This window comes from Silurus meridionalis, chromosome 19 (assembly GCF_014805685.1).
Source record: "Silurus meridionalis isolate SWU-2019-XX chromosome 19, ASM1480568v1, whole genome shotgun sequence".
Classification (NCBI taxonomy): Eukaryota; Metazoa; Chordata; class Actinopteri; order Siluriformes; family Siluridae; genus Silurus; species Silurus meridionalis.
In genome coordinates, this window is record NC_060902.1 from 7,577,897 (window position 1) to 7,601,785 (window position 23,889).

Genomic DNA, 23,889 nt, shown 5'->3' on the forward strand with positions numbered 1-23,889 from the left:
TTAGTTAATTAATCGGAAATAATTGGTAGAATACTCGATTACTAAAATAACCGACAGCTACAGCCCTAAAGGTTTATTTAAAGGCCTTCGGGCTTGACGTATATGGTTATTTCTCAAGTGCATACTTGATTAACTCACTTGATTCCCTTGCTGCTGCAGATCATCTGAGAGAGCCCATGATGTAAAGTCACGCTAGTTAACAAGGGCTGTAGCAAAAATGTTTCTTTAAAGAAAATGCTCATCAAACTTGGTGAACTGGCTACAGTATATTTCTAATACACATTTTCAAAAAAGGCTCCATGAATGGGTTATGGCTGTGATAGAGGGATTTATTTGGTAGATTCTTTTAGTTTAAATATGACACTAACAGCCGTAGGATTATTTGTGGTTTCAGACATGCCTTTTGATTTTGAAATGTCAAGCACATTTCAGGGGAAAAAGACTGTCAGCGATTCTATTTCTCACCATTAGATGTTTTTTTTTTCTAGGTCTAAATAAATAACAGTCTTTTGAAGAACTGTATTTGGTAGGACAGAAAATATCTTACGAATATCTAGTGGAGGTGTGGGAAGACAAATTGGCACTGGTACTTACATTCGCTGCCCCCTCCAGGCGGCTTATAAAAAGAGAGCCCCAAGCTGATCATGGCTGCGATTTCGAGGATGATGAGGGTCACATCTTGTAGGGCTTCCCATACTAACTGTAAGAAAGTTTTTGCCTTCTTTGGAGGTATAATGTTTCGACCGAAGACTTCTCTCCTCTTTTCTAGGTCAGTTGGATCTCCTGTCAAACCTGGATGTAAAAAAAATGAGAAAGAAAGAAAACATATTTGAACAATGTACCGTCACGATTTTTAGATTTTGAAAGTACTGACTCATGTACAGATGTGCTAATCAGTAGTTTTTTAGTGGCAGCTACCAAAACTCAAATTCCCTTGGCTTAATAAGTCCATCAAGGCAGCTCATAGTCAAATTGAAACCTTTTTTGCAGCCTGGCACTGCACAACATCATATCAGGCCTCGAGCGTGTGTCAAAAAATCCGCTAAGATTTCATTTAGCAGCTCCAATAATGGCATAACATCCTGTGCCCACGTATGAAAAAGTGAGCAATCTCTAGCTCTCTTGCTAACACTGAGCCTTTGTGTCATGTACGGTCTCAAATTATCCTACTGACTCAGAAAACAGCTCGCACACTAACACTTATGTAAAGCCTCCGGTGCATGTAATGTAAGTGCAATACATTTCTGATGGCATTTACATTGTCTCACAGAGAAAACATTTATCTGCCAAAGACGTAAGAAACAGGTGCAGCAGACAACATTGCGGCATCAACATTTGAAAGAGTGTTATATTTACATATATTTATAGTAAGTTCACCACTTATTTCCTATTCATTTTTCAAATAAAAAATCAACGCTTGGTCACATCCTGAAAAATCAAAACAGTTCATCTGTTTAGTTTTCACTTGAAAATAAGGTTTTAGCACAAACATCTGGCATCGTGTAACACCTAGTGTATGCCGCTGCGCTAATGAACAGACCACAAACTGTGCTCTGTAAAAAATATCAAACGCAACTTATAACACCACAAGTAACCTGATAAAACATCTTAAACATAAAACTCAGCACTAGCAGTTCATAGCTGAAAACCAAGAACCAAACAAAATGTTAGCTAATGCTAGCTAGGTGACAAACAATGTCTGAAGATGAATCCAACATGATTAAAACATGTGACCACTGCGACCAAACTTAAGCCGTCTTAATTATCTTAAGTTTCAGGTGACAGGCAAAAGAAAGGGCAGCATTTTATTATGCAAAGAGTCAGCAATAATAAGAAGCAAATGCTAAGTTATTATAGCAACCGTCATCCAAATAGCTAAAACATAGCACAGTCATCAACTATTCAATTTAACAAATTTTATTTTTTAGCACTTAACACCTCGTCACAAAGCAGATTTACAGAAGTACGTAGATCCAGGATATAAATGTAACTTAAAAATGTAATAAATGTATTACTAATGAGCAAGCCAGAGGTCACAGTGGATAAAACCTCCTGAGATGATATAAGGAGGAAGCTTTGAAAGCAATCAAGCTTAAAGTAGAACCTGAATTTTCATTATAGTTTTATAGTTCAGCTAAAGTGACTAATATTTCATCGTGCCACAAATTTGTGGATGCTGCTATACAAAAATAATAAACACCAGGACGGTGTGATATGCTATAACCCAGCCATTAGGGTTGCACAAGCCAGTGCACTCTTAGTGCCGGTCCCAAGCCCAGATAAATAGAAAGGGTTGCATTAGAAAGGGCATTCAGCGTAAAACATGTGCCAGTTTAAATATGCGGATCACGAATCAGAATTTCATACCGGATCGGTCGAGGCCCGGATTACCAATGACCGCCACAGGTATTGTTAGCCTACAGGGTACCGGTGGAAATTGGGCTACTGTTGGCCAGAGGAGGAGAAGTGGAGGTAGGTGGAGGTTAGGGTTCGTACTTTAAATGTTGGTACTATGACTGTTATAGGGAGAGAGTTAGCTGATATGATGAAGCAGCAGGTAAAGAGGGATGTGGCAAAAGCCAAGGAAAAGGAATATGAGGAGCTGTGTGTGAAGTTGGACACTAAAGAAGGAGAAAAGATGCAGCTGATAAATGAGGAAAATGAGAGAGAAAGAAGGTTGGATTGTGTGGAGATGGTAAAGCAGGGAATGGATAGGATTAGTAAGGAGGAAGTGAGAGCAGCGATTAAAAGGATGAAGAGTCGTTTGGACCAGATAACATAGAAGTGTGGTGTTTTAACTAGGTTGTTCAACAAGATTTTGGAATGTGAGGGGAATAGAGAAGGAGTGTGCTGGTACCGATCTTTAAGAATAAGGGAGATGCGCAGACCTGCAGTAACTACAGGGGAATAAAGTTGATCAATCACACCATGAAGTTATGGAAAAGAGTAGTGGAAGACAAGCTAAGAGAAGAGGTGACCATCTGTGAGCAACAGTATGGTTTCATGCCGAGGAAGAGCACTACAGACGAATTACTTACTTTGAGAATGTTGATGGAGAAGTATAGAGAAGGTCAGAAGGAGTTGCATTGTTGTTTGTAGATTTACAGAAAGTGTATGACAGGGTGCCGAGAGAGGAGTTGTGGTATTGTATGAGGAAGTCAGGTGTGTCAGAGATGTATGTGAGGGTGATGCAGGACATGTATGAGGACAGTGTGACAGCAGTGAAGTGTGCAGTAGGAATGACAGACTGGTTTAAGGTGTGGAGGTTGGACTGCATCAGGGATCTCGCACCACAAATCACAATATCATCCACAAACACCATAGTCCACAGAGACTCCTGTCTGACCTCGTCCGTCAATCTGTCCATTACCACTGCAAACAGGAAAGGGCTCAGAGCTGATCCTTAATGCAATCCCACCTCCACCTTGAACTTTAAATTTGTCCACAATAAGGACCTTTTGCAGATAAGCTATCTTCTGAACAAAAAAAATGCAGACATCCTGGAGCACAGGCACGGAATAAAATCTGCCTACCCACCTACCTTAGGTACTTATCTGTCATGAAACAATGAAGAAGACTTCAAAACTTTTGTCTCCAGTATAGTAATATTGTGTGGTGACCCCAATAACAAATTTGCTTTAGGGGTAATAATTAGGAGTTTTATTTTAACATTTTTGTCTATCTGTCACTATTCTAAAAAGGAACTTGTGTTAGCCCTCTGAGTAAGTTCTCCTGCTGATCTGAACAAACATGCTGACTCAAAACTCTATCGACAAACTCAAAGATTCAATCCCTCATCTAACGCACACCTGATGCTTCACTTGTGCTTATAAAAAGTCATAAAAAGCTTTTATAATAGCAGGGATTTCAAGAAAAACAGAAAGGGGACTGTTAGAAGCCAAATACAGGAATGAAACTGGGCTGTTTCTGCTGCGTACTTCAGTGTTCGAACCCTAAACTGCAGGCGACTGTGAATGACATTTAGCAGCGAAATCCCCCCACCTCGCTTGACATAAACAGGCTTATCAATATCATCACAACAGTAGAATCAAAAGGTTACGTGAGACTGCAAATGGCAGCCTGCAATCAAAGTGACCCTGAGGGAGAAAGCTGCTGTACAAATGAAGGTAAAAAGGATGTTAATGTAGCTTTAGTGTACAATCTTAACAGCGGCTGGTGCCTTCAAATGCTGAACAAACACTGCTTTATGTATTGATTGACTGAACAAAGCGATTACATGAGCAGAAGGCTCTTTTTGAGAGAGCTCCCCAAAAGTGTTCATATAAATTATTTCAATATATCAGCAGTTTTAGTTTTGGTCCACTACTTTGACTGGAAAAGTTGTGTTCCAGGAGTGGCAAAATTCTGTATAAAATTACTCTGACATCACTGTTTTTATGACTTCTCTTGTATGCTGTATGTAAATCAAAAATTATAAAACTGCAATTCCAACAAAATTTGTTAAATTGAAACTACGGTCATGTTACAGCTCCTGGAATACAGCACAGTTTGCAAACATGGAGAACAAGGACAATTTCTCACAGCCATATTAAACACTCTGACATTTACACTCAATGAATACATATACCTTGGTTTAGAAACCCACAGACTATATAAGCACTATCACTTCCCCTAAACTTCATGAAGTCTATGCTTTGTGTTGTTCTATTTAGCAGTTTACCAACCATTTGTTTATTAATTTTCACTCTGGGTCTTGATCTCATTTCTGTTTTTTTCCGACTCACACTATTTTTGTTGGCAGTGTAAAATAAAGGACATTTTGTTCATATTTCGTCTGAAATGTCAATTATTAAGTGCCTTTTAGTTCAAAGGAATGTTTTAGATAGCAATAATTCGATGGCCAATCGAACACCGAATATCAGCACAACTGCAGTTACCTACAGTGGACCTCATAGCCATGCTGATATTCAGTATAACATTAGCCTTTCTCATGCAATATTGATTAATTACACAGACAGTGTATATGCAGTAAAATATATACAATCTTTTAAGTTTTGTGATATAAAGTAAACAATGTATTGCAAAAATCCTTTGACATATGATTTCTTTTTTGTTGTTGAAGTTCCCTCCTTTATTGTAGCATTAAGTCTTTGTTCTGACTCTAAAACAAACAAGTTTGATAAAAGCCCTAACTAATATAATGCTAACTATATTAGACGTTTGTCTTTGTAGCATTGCCAAGCTTCACTGATAGACTGATAGAAAAAATCAACAAATAGAAAAATTACAGACTGAAATAAAAAAACACATTTTAAAAAACATACAACGTAAAGTTAAAATTAAGCTAGTAGCTGTAGATTCTTATTTTTTTTTAAAATGGCACTATTTAATATAGTTAGCTGAATTCGATTGTATCTTATTTTTCTGTTTATGGCAACATGGCCAAAGTACATCACAGAGCCTTAGCATACAAATCTTTGGACGTGTATTTGTAGTGCTGGGATTGTATAACCAGGAAGCCAGCAGACCCTAGCAACTGTGATGAGAATAAACCTCAGCCTACAGAACAGCACAAGAAACACAACCACTCATATCAAGACATAGGAATTCCCACTAATGAAGCCTCAGCTACGCGATATGGATGCTGTATTTTCAGCCATGTGGTTTTATTCATGTCACCTTCTGCACAACACAAGCACGTTAGGGAGAAAGATTTCCTTCCCACACACCACACTTTTTAAATCTGGGTTTTTTGCAATTCTTTTCATCCAAGCCAGACCTCTGCTAACACTGGCAAGCTACAATTAAGTAAATCATTGAAGTCATGCTAGCATGGTGTCACCAAGGCAAGTCCTGCCTGAAAGGGCCTCATTAAGCCAGTTTCAACATGAAGTGCCCACAGAAGGCACTGGAGGGAGAAATACAAAACAGGTATTTTAAGTGACAATGCCCAATTACTGATCATTTTACTTGCTGATGAATAAGCAAAGGGGGTTAAGAGGCGCATACATAGAGAGACAACTTGTGTCATCAATAAATAATATGATTGATGGCATACAGTATACATAATACAGGGTGTACAGTATACAGTGTTTGTGCATGTGTGTGTGTGTGTGTGTGTGTGTGTGTGTGTGTGTGTGTGTGTGTGTGTGTGTATGTGTGTGTGTGTATACAGGAAAAATAGGCAAGATTTAGGATCGGAGTGACAAAGTGAACCTGTGACAGGGTCATTGCCCACCCAGTGCTCAATGATGCGTACAGGGAGCAAATGCTAGTCTGTCTGGTCCAATCCTACAAAAGAGATAATGTAGCACAAACTGCTGAAAAAGTTAATGCTGGCTATGATAGAAAGGTCTACGAACACCAAGTGCATCACAGCTCGCTACGCATGGGGCTGTGTAACTGCAGACCAGTCACAATGCCCATGTTGACCCCTATGCACCAATGAATGTGCCAACAATGGGCATGTGAGCATCAAAACTGTACCACGGCACAACAGAAGACAGTGGTCTGGTCTGATAAATCATGCTTTCTTTTACATCATGAGGACGGCCAGTTGCATTAATTGAGAATGAGATAGGACCAGAATCGGAAAAAGGCAAGCTGGTGAAGGCAGTTTGATGCTTTGGTCAATGTTCTGCAGGGAAACCTTGTGTCTTGGCATTGTTGTGCATGCACATAAAAATAGCTGCAGACCCTGTACCACCTTTCACATCAGTGGTCTCTTTTTCAGCAGCTGCCATACTGCAAAAAATACATATGGTTTGAGGTTGTTGGCTTAGCCTCCATATTTTCCAGATTTCAATCTGATCAAGTATCTTTGGGGTATTCCGGACAAGCAAGTCTGATCCACGAAGGATCCACCTCAAATTTACAGTATGTAAATGATGGCTTACATTTCTGAGCCACAGGTACCAGAGCATACCTTCAGAGATCTAATGGAATCCATGCCTTGATGCACAAAGGGGATAATGCATGCTTTATCATGCTTAAAATACTTATCAAGAGCAGCCTATACCCATCCATAGGCAGTATTACTGTCAGCCTACCACTTTACTGTGCAAACCCAAATTTCACTGTTATTAATATGAAATAGTAGGAAATAGTAGTAGTAGGAAAGGTTTGTGCAGTGTAAAAGTACCATGAAATATGAAAAAGTATTAGATGTTATATATTTAGAATTTTAATCACATTGTATTATTAAAATATAACTTCTAATACCTTATGCAACACATCCCCAGGAAACAATGTACTTTTATTTTGAACTAAACTATTATTTTGTGAAAAACAAGGCAATACTGTAATAAATGGAGGCCTAGTGGTGCAATGGTCAGTGCACTCACAGCTCCAGGGTCCCTTGTTCCATCCAAGCTTGGATTATGACTGTTTGGCTTTTTTCTGAATGTTCTCCCTACGTATGCACGTGTTTCTCAAATGCCCTCTCACCTCCCAAAAGCACCCTGGTAGGTGGTTTGGCTAAGATAAATTGCCCCTAGGTGAGAATAACAGTGTGAATATCTGTGCAAGGTGAAATGCTTGTCTATGCAGAATTAAATCTCCAACATGAAACCCAGTATTCCCAGGATTGGTTCCAGATCCACTGCAACCAGGAAAAACTTGGTGCAGTGTACTAGCTTTTATTTTTGGCTTTGACAAAAAGATCAATGTCTGTGACTTTAATTCAAATGCATTATAAATAGTGCAAGAGGTAAAGTCATAATAAGACCAAACTGCTAAAAGCATAAAAGATTTACTACACTGTGACCACAATAGTGTCATAAAATTAAGATTATATGTGTTTCAACTCTGTTTAGGGAAATGGAGTAGAATCTCTAGCATTAATGTGTGATTTTCCGCAACACTTTGTACATTGTGGCATTGAAAAACATAATAATACAAATAGAACCCTATTTGCCGTGGATTTTCTGTAATTTATTTAATAAAAATATTTGTAAAAAATCAAGGGTAAATTTCTGACTTTCCAAGAATTCTCACATTTTCTCTTTATTTTGATCAGGCTAGCTGTAATGCCATGCTGTCTTTAAAGCATTTATGCTGAATGGTAACATGACTGTATCTTTCCCATAAAACAGAAATATTCGGTTAAATAGAAAGCTTAAGTGGGTCAGTCTTTGTAAATCACCCTCCCACAGCTAAATTTGCCCCATTTGTGCTGCACTGGCTGCTGCTTTTCTTTATTTAAGTTTTATCATACATCATTTTGCATACAGTTGCATACAGTATAGTATAAATCCTCTTAGGAACTTATTAACTGGCAGTGATACACACTCACGCAGAATCTGTGCAAACTTAAACCGTCACTCCTGTTTTCCAAGTGCTTTGGTAAACAGGATTCATTCAGCTGGACTGTATGCTTGGCTGCATTACCAGTCGTGTCCACTTGTGACAACATTACGCTCTCTTGGGAATTAAAGCTTATGAGATCTTTTTTTTCTTTTTTTCTTTTCAGGGACACATACTGGGCAGATCCCACTCTCACTGCGACATTATTCTCAGCGAGGGAAAGCAAAGCACAAAATTTGGCAGACAGCACAATATGCAACAGCATTTCAAATGAATAGCAAGATGAGTAATAAACAGCGCTGCTGAGAGGGGGACTTTTAATGCGCTTAACAATATGATGATGCGGACGATCAAAAACCAGTGCCCTTCATCTGTCCTTGACCTTGGGATCTTCAGTACTGCGTCAAAGCACCAGGCCCAGACAGAATGTATTATCTGATGACGCCGAAAAAAGATGTTTTAAATGGAAAAGTTCATGCAACAGAAGATAAAAGGATGTTGTCTGCTTCCATGGGAACATAGTGCGAATTAGAAAGAGAAGCAGATGTGTGTAGTGAGGTTAGAGAGAGATAATTAATAGTGTGCTAAAACCTAAGAGAAAAAGAAAGAGAGAGAGAGAGAGAGAGAGAGAGAGAGAGAGAGAGAGAGATGGGTTTAGAACCATTCCAGCCATGAGGAAAGAATGCCCAGGTTGCAAATAGCACAGACGACTAAAAATAACCTCATTAAAGATTCCCTTTTAATTGCGCCTCCGTGTGGAAGCTCTCCCCCGCTGTGGCTTCTCATTGATCCCTCCATGTGCTGCATCATTTCCAGCATGTGTGGATCGTGCCGCTTTCAGCACTAGGTAACCTTTACAGCTCGTTGTTGGAGGGGGAAAGCCTACCGCAGTGTATTGGGACACAGCACCGAGAGGAGTTTCCGGAAAAACTAGAACTAGAAACGTGTAACATTAACCACGCCAAGTTATTTAAAAAATAAATATATATATATTATTTATTTATTTTTTACTTTCGAATTTCTGCTTGCCTTCAGCATGTTGCCTAGTTTAGATTCTGGCTGGTATCTTAAAAGCTGTTCTTTACCGAGTAAGCATTGTGACTTAAATGAATTGATTTAAATACAGAAAAAAAAGTATGGGAAAAATTAGGAAAACCTGGATGAAGCTTTTTGGAATTTATTAATATATAAGTACACATATGATAATGTTATTATAATAAGATAACCTATACATTAATCTATATAAAAAATTTAAAGATAAATAAAAAATATGAATCAATCTTTTTTTTAAGACTTCTTAGTACTTTTATACCTATTTTGTATTACTATCTTGATGATATGTCCTTTGCTAAATTATGTAGATTGCCTTACCTTTTTTTTATGTCCCACAATGTTATTGCCTGTTCCTCAATTTAATATTATTCTCATATCTTAGCTTTAAATATTATTTACATGGTCCCACGCATTTTCTGCACACGTACAAACACGCACACATCAGTATAAAAACCGACTGTTTCCAATTAATGTTTCAATTTTCGAACATTCTCTTTGATTCTTCACTGGATCACAGTCACCTGATTCTGCAGCCTTCTAACTTCTAGCAAATCTACTGCATTTTAAATCCAAAAAAGATTCACCACAAAACTGGCAATAAAACTGAATAACTTACAGAGGCATCGTGCTCCATTATATTCAGCTCTCTTTATGCTAGGTTGCTGTGTTCTCATAGCAATGAACTCCTCGTGAACTCCTTCAAGTTTTATGTTTGTGATGCAACAGCATTAAACAGTGTCTTTAGTACAAAATGTAAGGGTGGCCGACCTGAATGTGTAGAGCAGCAGCAGTGTAGTCATTAAAAATGTACTAACTTAAAGAACGTTGTATTCGTTATGTAATTCACCCGCATTACTGACAGCTTCATCATTTTCTGGCTAAAATAATGGTACAAGATCTTTGGCAGGCAGCTATTTACTTGTACTTTATCAAGCAACGAGGGTTCTTTTGGCCAAAGATGTTTACATTACAATAGGAGGACAAAAGAATTACATAAGCTCATAAACATTTGAAGATACACTTACTGTTTTTTCCCTCTGTCCTGACTACCTTATAATGGGCGAAAACTTTTAACGTTACATAACACTGAAAAAGGTGTACAAGAAAAAGAAACAAGTAAAAAAAAAAAAAGAGAAATGTTGATGGGAGATAAAGAGAATGTGTGTGTATATGATTGTGAGTGTGAGTGACAGAATATGTGTGTGTGTGGATGTAAGTGAGAGAGAAAGAGAGAGGGATAGACAGACAGAGAGTGTCAACATTTTTAAAGATTTTAAAGAAATTTACATTGCGTCTGAAAACCAACCTGTGCAGCAAAATAAACAATTTAATGTTTGCCAAGGAAAAAAAAAAAACACATGCCATACTCTTCCCAAGTCATTCTTCAAAGTACATCACCAAATTGTCGTCTCTTGCTAATGGAAAACAAGAACACAATGCCATTGGCTGAGAGATAACAAGATTGCATATTTTATTAGCCTGCTTTCTCTCCCCTTCCCACCCCTCTCTTCTTTTCTTTGCCAAGGATAGAAATAGATTACCATGGAAACCCTACACATTGCACAGGTTCTCACAATGACCTCATACACACAGGTATTTCACGCCACACACACACACATGCACACATACACACAGGGACACAGATACACACGGGCAAAGTGAGCGACCACCGTATGTTAACACAGTGAATGCGTATGACACTCGGAAGTGATGTCAGAGGCGCCCTGTTGCTATGGGATCCTCTCAGCCTCATTTTCGCTACATCGGCAGTCTTGAATGCAAGTGTAGGTATTTTTTTGGGGATACTGAAAGAATTAAAGGCAAATGTTTTCTTCAAAAATAGAAACAAATAAAATTATTAAAGGGCACCAAAATAATATATTGCATATATTGCATATATTCTATCTATCTATCTATCTATCTATCTATCTATCTATCTATCTATCTATCTATCTATCTATCTATCTATCTATATTATAAGTCATATTTAGGATTTATTCATATTATTTATGTACAGCTATCTACAGGGACAGCTGTAGATGCTTTTAGTCATTATATATTCCTATTCTATTAGCAGATCATTTTGGATCTTTACTGACACTGTGCACCTGCCAAACAGAATACACTGCTGATGTGAGGTCAGAAATTCCCCTGGTTATATATACAGTATATACACTTCATGGACACCTGACCATACGTTTCATACTTTTTGAATATACATTTCAACAGTTAGTCCCCATTTGCTATTGTAATAACATCCACTTTTCTGGGAAGATATTCCACAAAATTTTGGAGTGTGCAGGTGGAGATTTGTGCTCATACAGCCACATGGGTATTAAAGTCAGTAAAGTCAGGTACTGATGTAGGCTGAGAAAGCCTGGGCACAGTCAGCTTTCCAATTTTTTTTCGGAAAGGTGTTTTATAAGACTGAGGCAAGAGCTCAATAGTAGGCCACTCAAGATTTTCCACTCCTACCCATGCAACATATACTTTCATAGAGCTTGCTTTGTTTACAGGGAAATTGTCATGTTGAAACAGGTTTGGATCTCCTGGTAATAAGAAGATGAATTGCAACCGCATACTAAAACACCCTATACAATTGTGTGCCTCTTAACTTAATAGTGATAAACAAAGAATTAGATATGTTTGAACAAAATGTCAGGTGTCCCAATACTTTTGTGTATACAGTATAGTGTATAGTATATGCATATACATAATGTTTATTTGTATGTACAGTATATAAAAATATTAACTGATTGTTAGAAAACCCAATAATTGTCCAATGTGGTAGCACAGCTAAAAGTCATGCTGATTAACCCAGAAATTAAATAAGCATCTCCTTTCCGAAACTCGTCAGTCTTTTATTGTTCTATGAAAAAAAAAACTTTTTTATGTGACAAACTACCAAGAAGTTGTAGATTTTATCCTGAAGTGTGTATTACTCTCTTCAAAGAATGGCTTTTAGCAGGATAGAAAGAGAAGTGGGAGACCCCAGTGCACAACTGAGCAAGAGGACAAGTGCATCAGAGTGTCAAGCTGAGAAAGAGACATCTCACAGGGCCTTTAGTAGCAGCTTCACTGAATGGTTCCAGCAAAAAAAAAAAAAAACGACCAGTCTAATCTCAGCAGTCAAGAGGCAAGTCCAGGATGCTGGCCCTTCTAGACACAGTTGCAACAACAACAACAAAATGTATATATATATATATATATATATATATATATATATATATATATATATATATATATATATATATATTTTTTTTTTTTTTTTTTTTTTTAATTATTATTATTATTTTTTTTTCCCCCCGCAATTAATCGTTTGATTGTCACGAGTTGTGACAGGCATTTTGTCATCATTCATGTTCCTAGCAATATTACCAGCTGCTTGATAAATTAGTCACGGGATTATTTTTCTGCTGCTGAGAGCAACCATTGTGTGTATTGTCATATTCAGTTTTACATCCAAAGACAACAAGAAAGATCTAAAGTACACTTCACCATTCACTTGACTTTTAAGTAGTGTTTGTATGAACACTGCTGCAAAAATAATTGAGACTGTTATATTTTATGGGATTTTGTAAATAAACTAACAGTATTGCGTGGTCAGTTAGCATAGTTAGGCTTTAACGTATTTTATAGTAAGCTATTGTAAATGAGGGTGTACTAGATACCTCTTTATCTTCTTCTTTCGGCTTCTCCCATTAGAAGTCGCCACAGCGGATCATTCGTCTACATACCCCTCTGTCCTCTACATCTGCCTCTTTCAAACCAACTACCTGCATGTCTTCCCTCACCACATCCATAAACCTCCTTCTTGGCCTTCTTTACCTTCTTTTCCTCCTTCCGGACGGCTCCATCCTCAACATTCTCCTACCAATATAACTCATGTCCCTCCTCTAAACATATCTAAATCATAGGGTGTAATAGATACAGTTAAGTTAAAAAACACTCCTTATAATTAGATATCAGAAAAAATGGCATACGTGTTGAACCGTAAGTAAACATACAACATTTAATGTCTCCTCAAAAAAGAACTGCAGCATTCTCTATACATACTGTATATTAATCAGCTTTACTATGTACTAAAAGTTTGTCTTTACATGTGTACAAATTGCTTTCTATTTTTTTAATCACAAAGTCTGTGAAACATAATTAAGGGAAATTTTATTTCAGTTCTACATCAATATGAATTATGTTCATAATGTGCTGGCTGTAAAAAAAAAGGGACCACGTCGTGCCTCGGCAGCCCCTCCATCACAAGCGAGAGAAAGAGAGAAAGTATCACCCGTCACTATGCGGCAATGTGTCCAAAACTAGTTTCCATAGCAACCACATTAGATACGCCATATTGATGTTTCGCTGAGTCGATATCCCAGCATGCTCAGTGTATGTACTGTACATCTGAGCCTGTGATATAGGACAAGGTGAAACTATAGCAGCTTCCCTTTATGCACCTGGTACACCTTCTGACCCATCACATCAATCACTGTGCAGCTGAACATGTAAAGAGCACAAGTGGAAACCTCAGTATGGCAGTTTAATGGCATTTTGGACATCTAATAAATGTGAATTTATAAAGATTATGAAACATCACTATAAAGCATCATTAGAATTTATTTTTTGCACTGCAAATTCAGTATGGAAAAAAGTATGTTCTAATATAGTCTAAAATAGAATAACTAATGACTAATGACTTTGGCAGGTCTGGGATTTTATCTGATAACCTTCTGTTTATCAGTGCATAACTTTACCCACTAAACAAAGTTAATATTAAGTTTAGCTAAACTAAATAATGTATTAACTAATTATTGTACTTAAGTAACTAAGTAATGTAGTTTTAAAAACTGTGATAAATTATTTACATGTCCATAACCGACTTAGAGGAAATGAGCATTGCCACTACTTCCTAATTAGTGGCTTCTGCTTGGCTACTGTTTTAAAGGGGAAAAGGTAATATATTGATCGCCTGTTATGAGTAAATACTAAGCACTGGTATGCCTTACTCTTACACAATTGCATGCAAAGGATAGTTGGATTCTGCCTGAGACATTTATGAGGACTCAGAAGGTGGATTTTTATATTATTCCTCAGTATTGTTTAGAGAACATTAAAAAGTAAAGAAAAATATCTGTAGGGTTTCAAACGTAGTTTCTTTTACAAATTATTTCTTAATGACCAGCAGAACAATAACAACAGCAGAAGCATAGTTGTTAACTTTTTGTCAATATTTGTACTGTATGGTTTAATACCGTCATCTTTAATCCAAATCTTTGTGCTTTCATTATCCTTCACCCAAAACCTGATTTTTTCATTTATGTTTTATTTTATGTCCATATAGCTTAACCGAAATCACAAATGCCACGCAAGTTCAGGTTGAAACAATATGAGACCAGAAAAAGTCTTTTAGGAAGTGTTATTAATATTGAAGAGTTCAATACACTCTAATACAGCCTCATACCAGCATACAGCACTCCAGTGTTCATCTGCAGAAATTCTATGCAAAATGCATGAAAGCTAGCAATCTTGGAATATAACAAGGGTGACTGTCATGTTATATCGTGACAGAGTTTATTAAATCGCTGTATCACACAAATCTAGCAGACATTATATTCTCTTATTTCAGTCCTCTTATATTAACATGGCGGCCCAATTCCTGGTGGATATGTGTTTAAGATTCTCAATGCTAAAGATTAATCATGCATATGGCAAAACATGTTTTACTGTTGGCCGCTAGCAGAGCTGAGGCACTGTAGCAACACTGTGCTGCAATTAAAAATATCCAATTCGCAACGGATGAGCGTGCAGTCTATCTCCTCCCCGAAGAGCAGGCTAAACACACACACAGGAACAATACGCACATACGCAAACCCAAGGCGGTGACCTGCCGGAACCCGCCGCTCGCAGATTTCCACAACACACTCACCACTGTGGGGCAGTTCTTACAACAGCTGAGCAAATAGTCCGATTTGTACCTGGCCTAATTGGAGTCTACTTATTATTCTGTCACCTGAGGAGAGACGTGTGGCCCCGGAGGTCACAGATACACAACCTCCAGCAAAAGCCAATCTGCGGTGAAACCAAACGGTTCACTAAATAAAAATGACAAAATCAATATTATGTGGTATGTTTTAGATAGCTGAGCTGGCAAAAGAAAACAAAATGTATGCTGTACTTTCTGGACTACAGAGCATTTTTTCTTTGTCCTAATTTTGCACATTAAACAAGTGTGTTATAAGTGTTTGGATTTAAAAAGAATATTTATTTATCTTGCGAAAGCAGGACACCTTCTTTAGAAGCTATGTTTTTTTTGGTCCCTTAAGCCCACATATGTCCTTATCTACATGTTAGACACGGATTAGGCATTTTCTAATGCCATCTACATTTTTTCTTTCATAACAAGTAACAAAATTCAGCCTTGGTAGCACTGGAACACCGTTTACATACTCAATATTTACATATACAGGAATTGTCAGATGCCCTTATCCTGAGCGACTTACAATTATCTAATTCATACAATTGAGCTGTTGAGGGGTAAGGGCCTTGCTCAAGGGCCCAGCATTGGTAGCTTAGTGGCGCCGCGATTTGATCTCACGACTTTCTGACCAGAAGCTCTCGCTCACTTTCTTCCACTGAAATTCCGAAATCTGCAGCCTTTCAATCATTTATTCTATAACCACTGTGTTACACTTGCTGCATAATTTGCAAATAAATATAATGAGCACCCCAGAATTAAAATGAGTTCCACAGTTATTTTACATTACAGACGGAATGCTCTGCTATCATTTATTCATGGGCGAGCTAAACTATTATTCTCTTCAATTATCCATTAGTTTATGTTCAGCAGCAGTACAGGGGGCCATGCAAGTGAAAAGCAATTGGCTGATCAAATGTTCATACCTGTAGCTCTGATATACACACCCACACACAGTGGAATACAGACAACTTATTTAGCAATTCTGGTGACACTAAACAGTCAGCATAAAGGACAGGTGTCCAAGACTTCATTAGTCATAGGAAACATCTGTTCAAGAATCTGAGTTCGAAGCAGCATTCCTGCTGTTTGAACTTAATTGGACAGCTGGTGGGGTGTTTTTGTGTGTCTGTGTGTCGGTGTACACGTGCGAGTCTGTACAAGTGTGCGCATGTTGACCCCAGTATCATTTTGCAAAGGACAGACCTCGGCTGTGAGACTGCAGTAACTTCAGATCTTCCATTCAGTCCTCAGAGCAGGCACAAACACACATACACACTCACACACCAATTTGCTTGGCTGTCTAGAGTAATCCATATACTCTTGGGGAATTGCATATATGCATGTAGGAGTTTCTATGTGAAAGGGATGGTGACGGTGATCTGTCTATCTCAGGTTACTGAAAAAATACCCTGCCACAAAGGCACCTATTAAAATCCAAAAGAGACCCTGGAACTCATGAAAAACTTATGATGTGTGATGAGGATGAGTGCTTTCTCAATGCATTCTTTAAAACATCTATTCCTACAGATCCCTCTTAACACTCATTAGCATGAACCACTTAGGGGCATTCATTTACTTCATTATTATTACCAAAAAAAATATCTTGCCTATTTCATGAAAGAATTCAGGCATAAATGTTCATATTGTACAAAACCAAAGTGTGATACTTTAGTCAAAAAGAAATTTGCATTCCTTGTGTAGCCTAACATGTACAACATTAAACACACAGTGCCCATGCTGTTACTTAAATGCGAATGCCACTGAATCACTATCATGCTGCGTTGTCAAATATCACAGTTTCCCGCAGAGTAGCGTGGCGTAGGATGTGATCGAAGTTGATGGCTATTTTACACACAGAACAATTCTCCAGCATACAAATGAGTCTTATGTTAGTAACAGTGATGTGTTTAGGCATTCAGGAGGTGCATATTAACAACTTAAATATATATTTATAGCAAAACATAATGGCTTTCAAAGCATTGTAGGTGCAATCCTCAAATAACTGAACACAACTGACTTAGATAACAGTAAGCATAGTTAAGTTAACTAATTATCCAACACCGATAGGGTTGAAATAAATTTGTAATTCATTACAACAAAGTATAAGCATTGGCAATATGTGCTTATGAGTCCTACATTCTGCCCTTTTGTGTGGTTATGTATTTGATTTAAGAGTGAATCAGCCATGCAGTCTGAATGCACAGTGTTTGTGTGTGCTGGATTAGCTGTATGTTTACCGTATTAGCACTGCTGTATAGGATTTGGTAGACTTCAGCTTTTCCTTTCTTTTTCCTACCGTTCACTGGCCATCAGTATTCTAACTTAATGAAAAGAAAAATTGCTCCCCTTACATCAAATATAAAAAATGTATTGGTGAATCCTGTTTGCTGCTGAATGCAGGAGCTAATACGCTAGTTTGCTATTATTGCTATTTTGCTAGTATTTTCACTATGGTTTGTGAAAAATTGTGTCCCTAGGAAAAGCGTGATTTTTTATTGTTTTTTTTTGTTGTTTTTAACCCCTGTAGCCTCTCAGATATTGATAAAGTTATATCGACATTATCAGAAAAATATGCAGGCTAAATTCAGACTGGTTGAAATTTTTATTAGATTTAATGTGATAAAAGTTTAGATTATGTATTAACTTTATTATTATGCAACCATGTACTGTAATTCAATATGCAGACAAATTAAATAAAGAGCTTAATGTGGACACAAACAATATCACTCCTAATGAGCTGTATAACTACGACGAACTACTGTAAGTCCTACACTACTAACTACTGTAAGTCACACTTTAAGATCACTAGTCCAGAGATCTCTGATTGCCACAATCATGTCAGTGCCGCAAGTATGACAATTCTTCAGTAGTCGTATGCAGTGTACAGTCTCTGGCAAATGTATTGGTACACTAAGCCTAATTTTTTAGTATTTGCTGTTTACCAGACTATATTTCATTACATTTACAGTACATTTGCATTCATCATATTTATACAACTGAGCAGTTAAAATTTAACGGCCTTGCTCAAGGACCCAACAGTGGAATCTTGGTTGTACTGGGATCCGCGACCTGTCGATAAGTAGTCCAACATCTTAACCACTGAGCTACCACTTCCCTGCAAATTAACAAATAACAAGTATTTGAATAAACAAATAAAAATAAATTAAATAAAATTGTACACTTTAATGTACATTATTTAAATTCTACAAAAATGACATGCCTATGACACTAATGCAAACCAATGGGAAAAAACAATAACAGCCTACAGTACAGATGAGAATCCAGACAATTAAATGAGCCAAACCCAATACGAGCCTACAGAGACATTTTAGCCATTAGATGAATGACCTTCTAGTTAACCTAAATGATCGCACAGTAACCCCAGATGCACGGGAGCATTAGAGAAATAACACAAAGGCCAGTTACAGGTTCTACAGGTCCCCAAGAACAAATTCCATCTGCTCTGGCCACCGATGTTGTTGGTCTGAATTACTGATATACTTTATGAACATGAGCTGTAGCTCAGAATAGCACAAATGCTTAATTTGTCAGCATCTTTTTCAGGAAGGTCATAGGGTCAATGCTGACCTCTGTAAACAGATTTGACACAGAGAATGCTGGGTTTGTGGAACAAATCGGTCTGGTTGTACTACAAGAAATTTGTGAGGGCTATACGTAAAGGGAGAGTTACTCCCCTGCAAACATTTTCCTAATAAGTCTATCAGCGTGAACCTGAAAGAAAGCCATATACTATAGACTGACATGCTTACAAATGCTTTCTAGAAATCAATAGTTGTAGTAGCAGAAGTGAAGTAACATTTATCTGATGGGGTTTTTTAAATAAAGGTTTTGATGCTTTTCTGTTGAGCTAATTATACAAGAATATGCAGTAATTATTCAGTAAATTTAAATAAATATTTAATATAATCTATATTATCCAACAAACATGTAAGTATCAGTGGTCGGGTTCTGTGACTTTCAATGATAAACACAACTGAAATGATGTCCTTCTGATGTTTTTTCTCAAATACAGCTGAATTAATTTTAGATATAAAAAGTTTATAAAACTGTCATTATTGATTTCACAAAAGCAGTTTACACACAAACATCTGTTTGTGTGCAATTATTTGCATTGTTGCATAGAACAATTTTACCACAAGAAATACTGTATGATGGCATCGTATGAGATTTCTTCACATTGTAACATAATGGTGCATAATTGTGCGCAGAGCACTGATGTGATATCGTCCTGCACTTTGCTGTTGAATTCAGCTTTTGTGGAAATGCAAATAAGCTACACACAAAAGCTACATGTCTTAGTCAGCAAACACCTTTTTCCCCCAGCGCACAGTACTTATCAGGCATCATGGGGCCTCCACAGCACCAGAGTGACAGATGAGAAGGCTTAAAGTGAAGGAACCATTAGCTTGATACGTGATTCATCAGCTCAACGTGAGAAGTTAACTATTGCACTTTTTGCACTGCAAAAGGAGCGGGACACCTGCCAAAGTCGGCCGTCATGAGAATTACATGCCTGCCTCACTAAACAAACATCCACCTTGAGCCACCGAGCTCCGACATTCTGTGAACGCAGCCTGACTCTACAATGGATGCGTTGAGACAAACACCTGGGCCTGAGCTCAAATTCAGGCTCAGATGGAGATTAGGATTCAGCGTTATGAGTACAGATGAGTCATGGCATTTTACAGCAAATCACAACAGGGATAAACCGAGCACATTCAGTCCTTCTGCAACACCGGCCTCATATAATGCTCTAAAAGGCACATTACGTTTTTGGTTCAGTTAAAGGAAAAATCAACCCTGAATGTCATATTTATATAAATCAAAACTGTATCTAAACATTATTTAACAATAAAAATCCTTAATTAGCTTTGTTTTAAACTTCACAATGATCTGATTTTTGCTTTTGTACTGTAGTTACCTAACACTATATTATCCACAATGATGTTCAATGACCTGCTTATAGTACTGCCATTGGAATTTAGTCCTACAGAGAACAGTAGGGCAGCAGTGTTTTAGGCTATTGGTCTGTTAAGCTTCCTCGCCTCTTCATATGTACACTCTGCTCAAAAAGTTCATAATTGAACAAGTGTTAATACTATCAACACCATCACACCTGTCATCTTGTAGATATCTATCTAGCTTTAACATTAGTGACATTTGCGTTACATTATTGTGGGATTTCTCATTAAAATAGCATTAGATTTTGCTGCACAACAATGAAAAGACGCTGTTCCTCTTTTTTTTTCTTAGGAACTAATAGTGAAACCTTTTCATCATGCCTTACATTTAAGATTGGTTAAAATGTTGCTCTGTGACATCAGAATAAAGCACAGGCTCCTTCTCCTATCTTCTTACAGAAATAACATAGGTATATAAGTACAGCACAATCCAACAGACTAGAACCAGTATCACTAGTGTCACAAATAATTCAATACAAATATTTTAAAATAGCTTTAGTTTGGACTTCACATTGTCTGCCATTACAATTAAATAAGAATTTAAAAAAATTTACCGACTGTCTGATAAAAAGTCTAGTATTGACTACTCTAGGATTACTGTCACCTAAACATTATATGCAACGTCTTTGGAATATTTGGATACATAGCTTTCATAATTCATAGGTCTTACTAACTATATTTTGTAACCACAAATATAAAAAAATATATAAATCCTTAAAGATAAAAGATTCCAGAAAAACTCCCTTTAACAAAAAAAAATAAATAAAAAGAATCCTTGAGAAAGAGCCTGCTGATGGATTACAAATGAATTAAAAACATAAGCATACTGAGCAATCACATCTCAAAGAATCACTTGTTAGAACCCTGTGTGATTCCACAAAAACATACAGTGATCCCGCTGCTTTGTACACCTCTGTATTCTTTGTTTTTTTTTTAATCATTATTTAATGAAGGGTGCCAGCATTTCCAGAACTGGGCTTACGGACCTGATATGATCTGTTTGCGATACCTGTGTCAACGCCTGGCACAACTGGCTCAAGCTCTACTCCAAGGTCACACATACAAGAGAGTGTGTTTCCTGAAAAGGGGGAAAACGTTAACAAATAATTTATAATCTAGCCTCAGAGGGAACAATTTCTACTTTTAAGAATCGTAGCTGGAATAAGGGCAGCATTACTGGTGAGCCAAAAAGAGTGTCCTTATTAGAGGAGATTGTGCTCTTTCAGAGCAATTCCTAGCGGAGCCCGAGATTAAATAGGATGTGTCAGAGGGGAATGAGCACATGGGCAGGCAGACTAGATTAGCATGCTCATCAAGGATGGGTTTCGGAGGAGGGGTGGAGTGCAGCATTGCCGAAATGGGATGCTGCTTAACAAGTCATGTGATACGGAGCTGGTGTGAGTTGTGGGATAGAGAATATTTAGGAGCATCAAGCAGCTTAGTCTGTTTGCTATAATTCTTTTTCTTGATTCACAATTGTCATTTATCACATCCCAGATTATTTGAAGGAGTTCAATCGGCATTGCTCGAGAGTGCTGCGGTTGTGTAGCGTTTCATATGTTTTGTTAGCTCACTTTGACCTTCAGCCTCTCAATCAGCCGTACAGTGGCGCCGGATTACGTCGCTTTGTCCCCTTGTTCCCAGAAAAACCCAGGTTATCTCGGCTTTTTCCCCATCGCTTCACTGTACGTCCATCTGCCTTTCGTGTTGAACGGATAATGATGATTCTAAAAGAATGCAAGGTTAAAGCTCCCACCTACACTTGGCTGTTTAGCAAGCCATCTGATTTGCATTTAGCTTTAGACTCCGATTTGCAGGATTCACTGTATCCATTTTAAGCGTTCTTGGCTCAATTAATAAAAAAACAGCATACTGAGGAAGAGAAGGTTAAAATAGAGCAGTGGGATTTGGAGGACAAAGAAGTGTTGGTGTTGGTTAGTTTTCTGCACAGAAAAAGGATATGCTGCTGCACTGAAGTGAGGTGGGCCATCAGACAGAAATAGAAATGAGAGCGAAGAGAGTCATGGGGGAGGACAGCAACAGCAAGGGAAAAGACATTTCTCAGTGGTTTTGCAGCTGGTGCCAGGACACAGCATGCTAGTACTATTAGCATACAACAGCCATCTTGCATAGATGATCCCATGGGGACCATCTCAAGCAAATTGTTTACTGAACTTGAAGCAATTACAGAGATGTCTTCTTTTTCTTTTCCCTGATTCCATGGGTTGAGCAACTGACACCCCCTCAGCAGAGTAAAAATAGCAATTTTATTTATTTATTTATTTATTTATTTACAGTTTCTTACAAATATGTAGTCCTTCTATACTCAAGGCATCATGGGATATGTCTGTACTGATAATCAGAAATGAGAGGAGCTGAAAGATGCTCTTGCAGAAGCGTGAACATTTTAGGTTCCTGGTAAAAATAAGGGTTCGGAATTCAGAGGTACCAACAAATTGCCCCCAGGATTCAGGTTCCAAGAGTTTTCAGTCACAAGTGTCTTCTTGCCTTAGACTATATCTACAATGTGGATGTCTTTCTAGTTGAATTAATGTGCATCAGTGCTAAAAATATTTCCAGTATAAAATACTTCCAGCCTATATGATTGGCTTAATGCCACATACAAAATGGATTCTGCTGCATCCAAATGGTATGCAAACTCGCATTTATTTTTGATTTCTTCGACCTTATGTTTAAGTTTCAGTAAATGGCAGCTGCATTAAATATTGATATTAACTCTAGCTTTTAAACCCTACAGATATTGAAGAGTTTTCTAAGAGCTCAGTCATACCTGTGACAAAGATCTCTGCCCGTTTTCGCTGTGACCTAAACGGTCTGCTATCTTTACTTTCCTATTAATTAATAAACCCTCACAGGTCTGATCTGCACACGTGTAACATGGATATCAAATGTTACCTGGGCTTGTGTTAGAAGCAAAGAGATCAAACAAAGGTGAGAAAGTAATTCATGCCCCGTAGAGCTCTTAATTAGAGGCGAAATCAGGTACGCCATGACTATTTAGGACACTAGCACTAAATGAGGCCAGGGTTAGTGGGTACATGAAGGTGACAGTGCCCTGGGTGGGAAAAATGCAGAAAATGTGCTTGTTAACGAGACTAGATGTGGCCATTTGTCTTCATTATCACATTGCACTTGGGGTGTCAGCTCAAGTCACTCTAGCAGAACAGAGTTCCTGTGTCTGATAAAGGCGCAGGCGGTCATGTTTGCAAAGATCAGAGGAAAGACTTGGCTGACAGGCACGAATGCTGCTTTCTCTGAACGGCTGGAGCACCAAAGCCCTTTTACTGAAACATTTCGCCTTCCCTCGAGGAGTCAAGTGAGTACAGATCACTCTAAAATCATTTTCGAGTCCTCAGAGCTGCTTGCAGGTGAGATCTGCATGATCAGGACCATCTCAAAGCGAATGCTTCCCAAGTGGGAATAATTAACACAGGTTGTAAGATCATTCCAACATTAGTGCTTCACTTAAACCTGAAGAAAAGCATAAACTGGGGAGCCCATGTTCTGTTCTATCAAATGACAGATGAGCCGTGGAGAACAGAGCACGCCAATCACATCACCTTCCACGGAGGCACAGTACGAGCCATTTTCCAC

General features: G+C 37.9%; 1 protein-coding gene across 12 annotated transcripts in view; it reads right to left on the bottom strand.

Annotated features, from left to right (window-relative positions):
* atp2b2 (ATPase plasma membrane Ca2+ transporting 2) overlaps positions 1–23,889 on the bottom strand; it is a 160,781-nt gene that overhangs the window by 55,408 nt on the left and 81,484 nt on the right. For all 12 annotated transcript variants that reach the window (XM_046874859.1, XM_046874861.1, XM_046874862.1 and 9 more), the window contains one exon: positions 595–792. In XM_046874859.1, the coding sequence (XP_046730815.1) occupies positions 595–792 (198 nt within the window). The remainder of the gene's footprint in view (positions 1–594; positions 793–23,889) is intronic.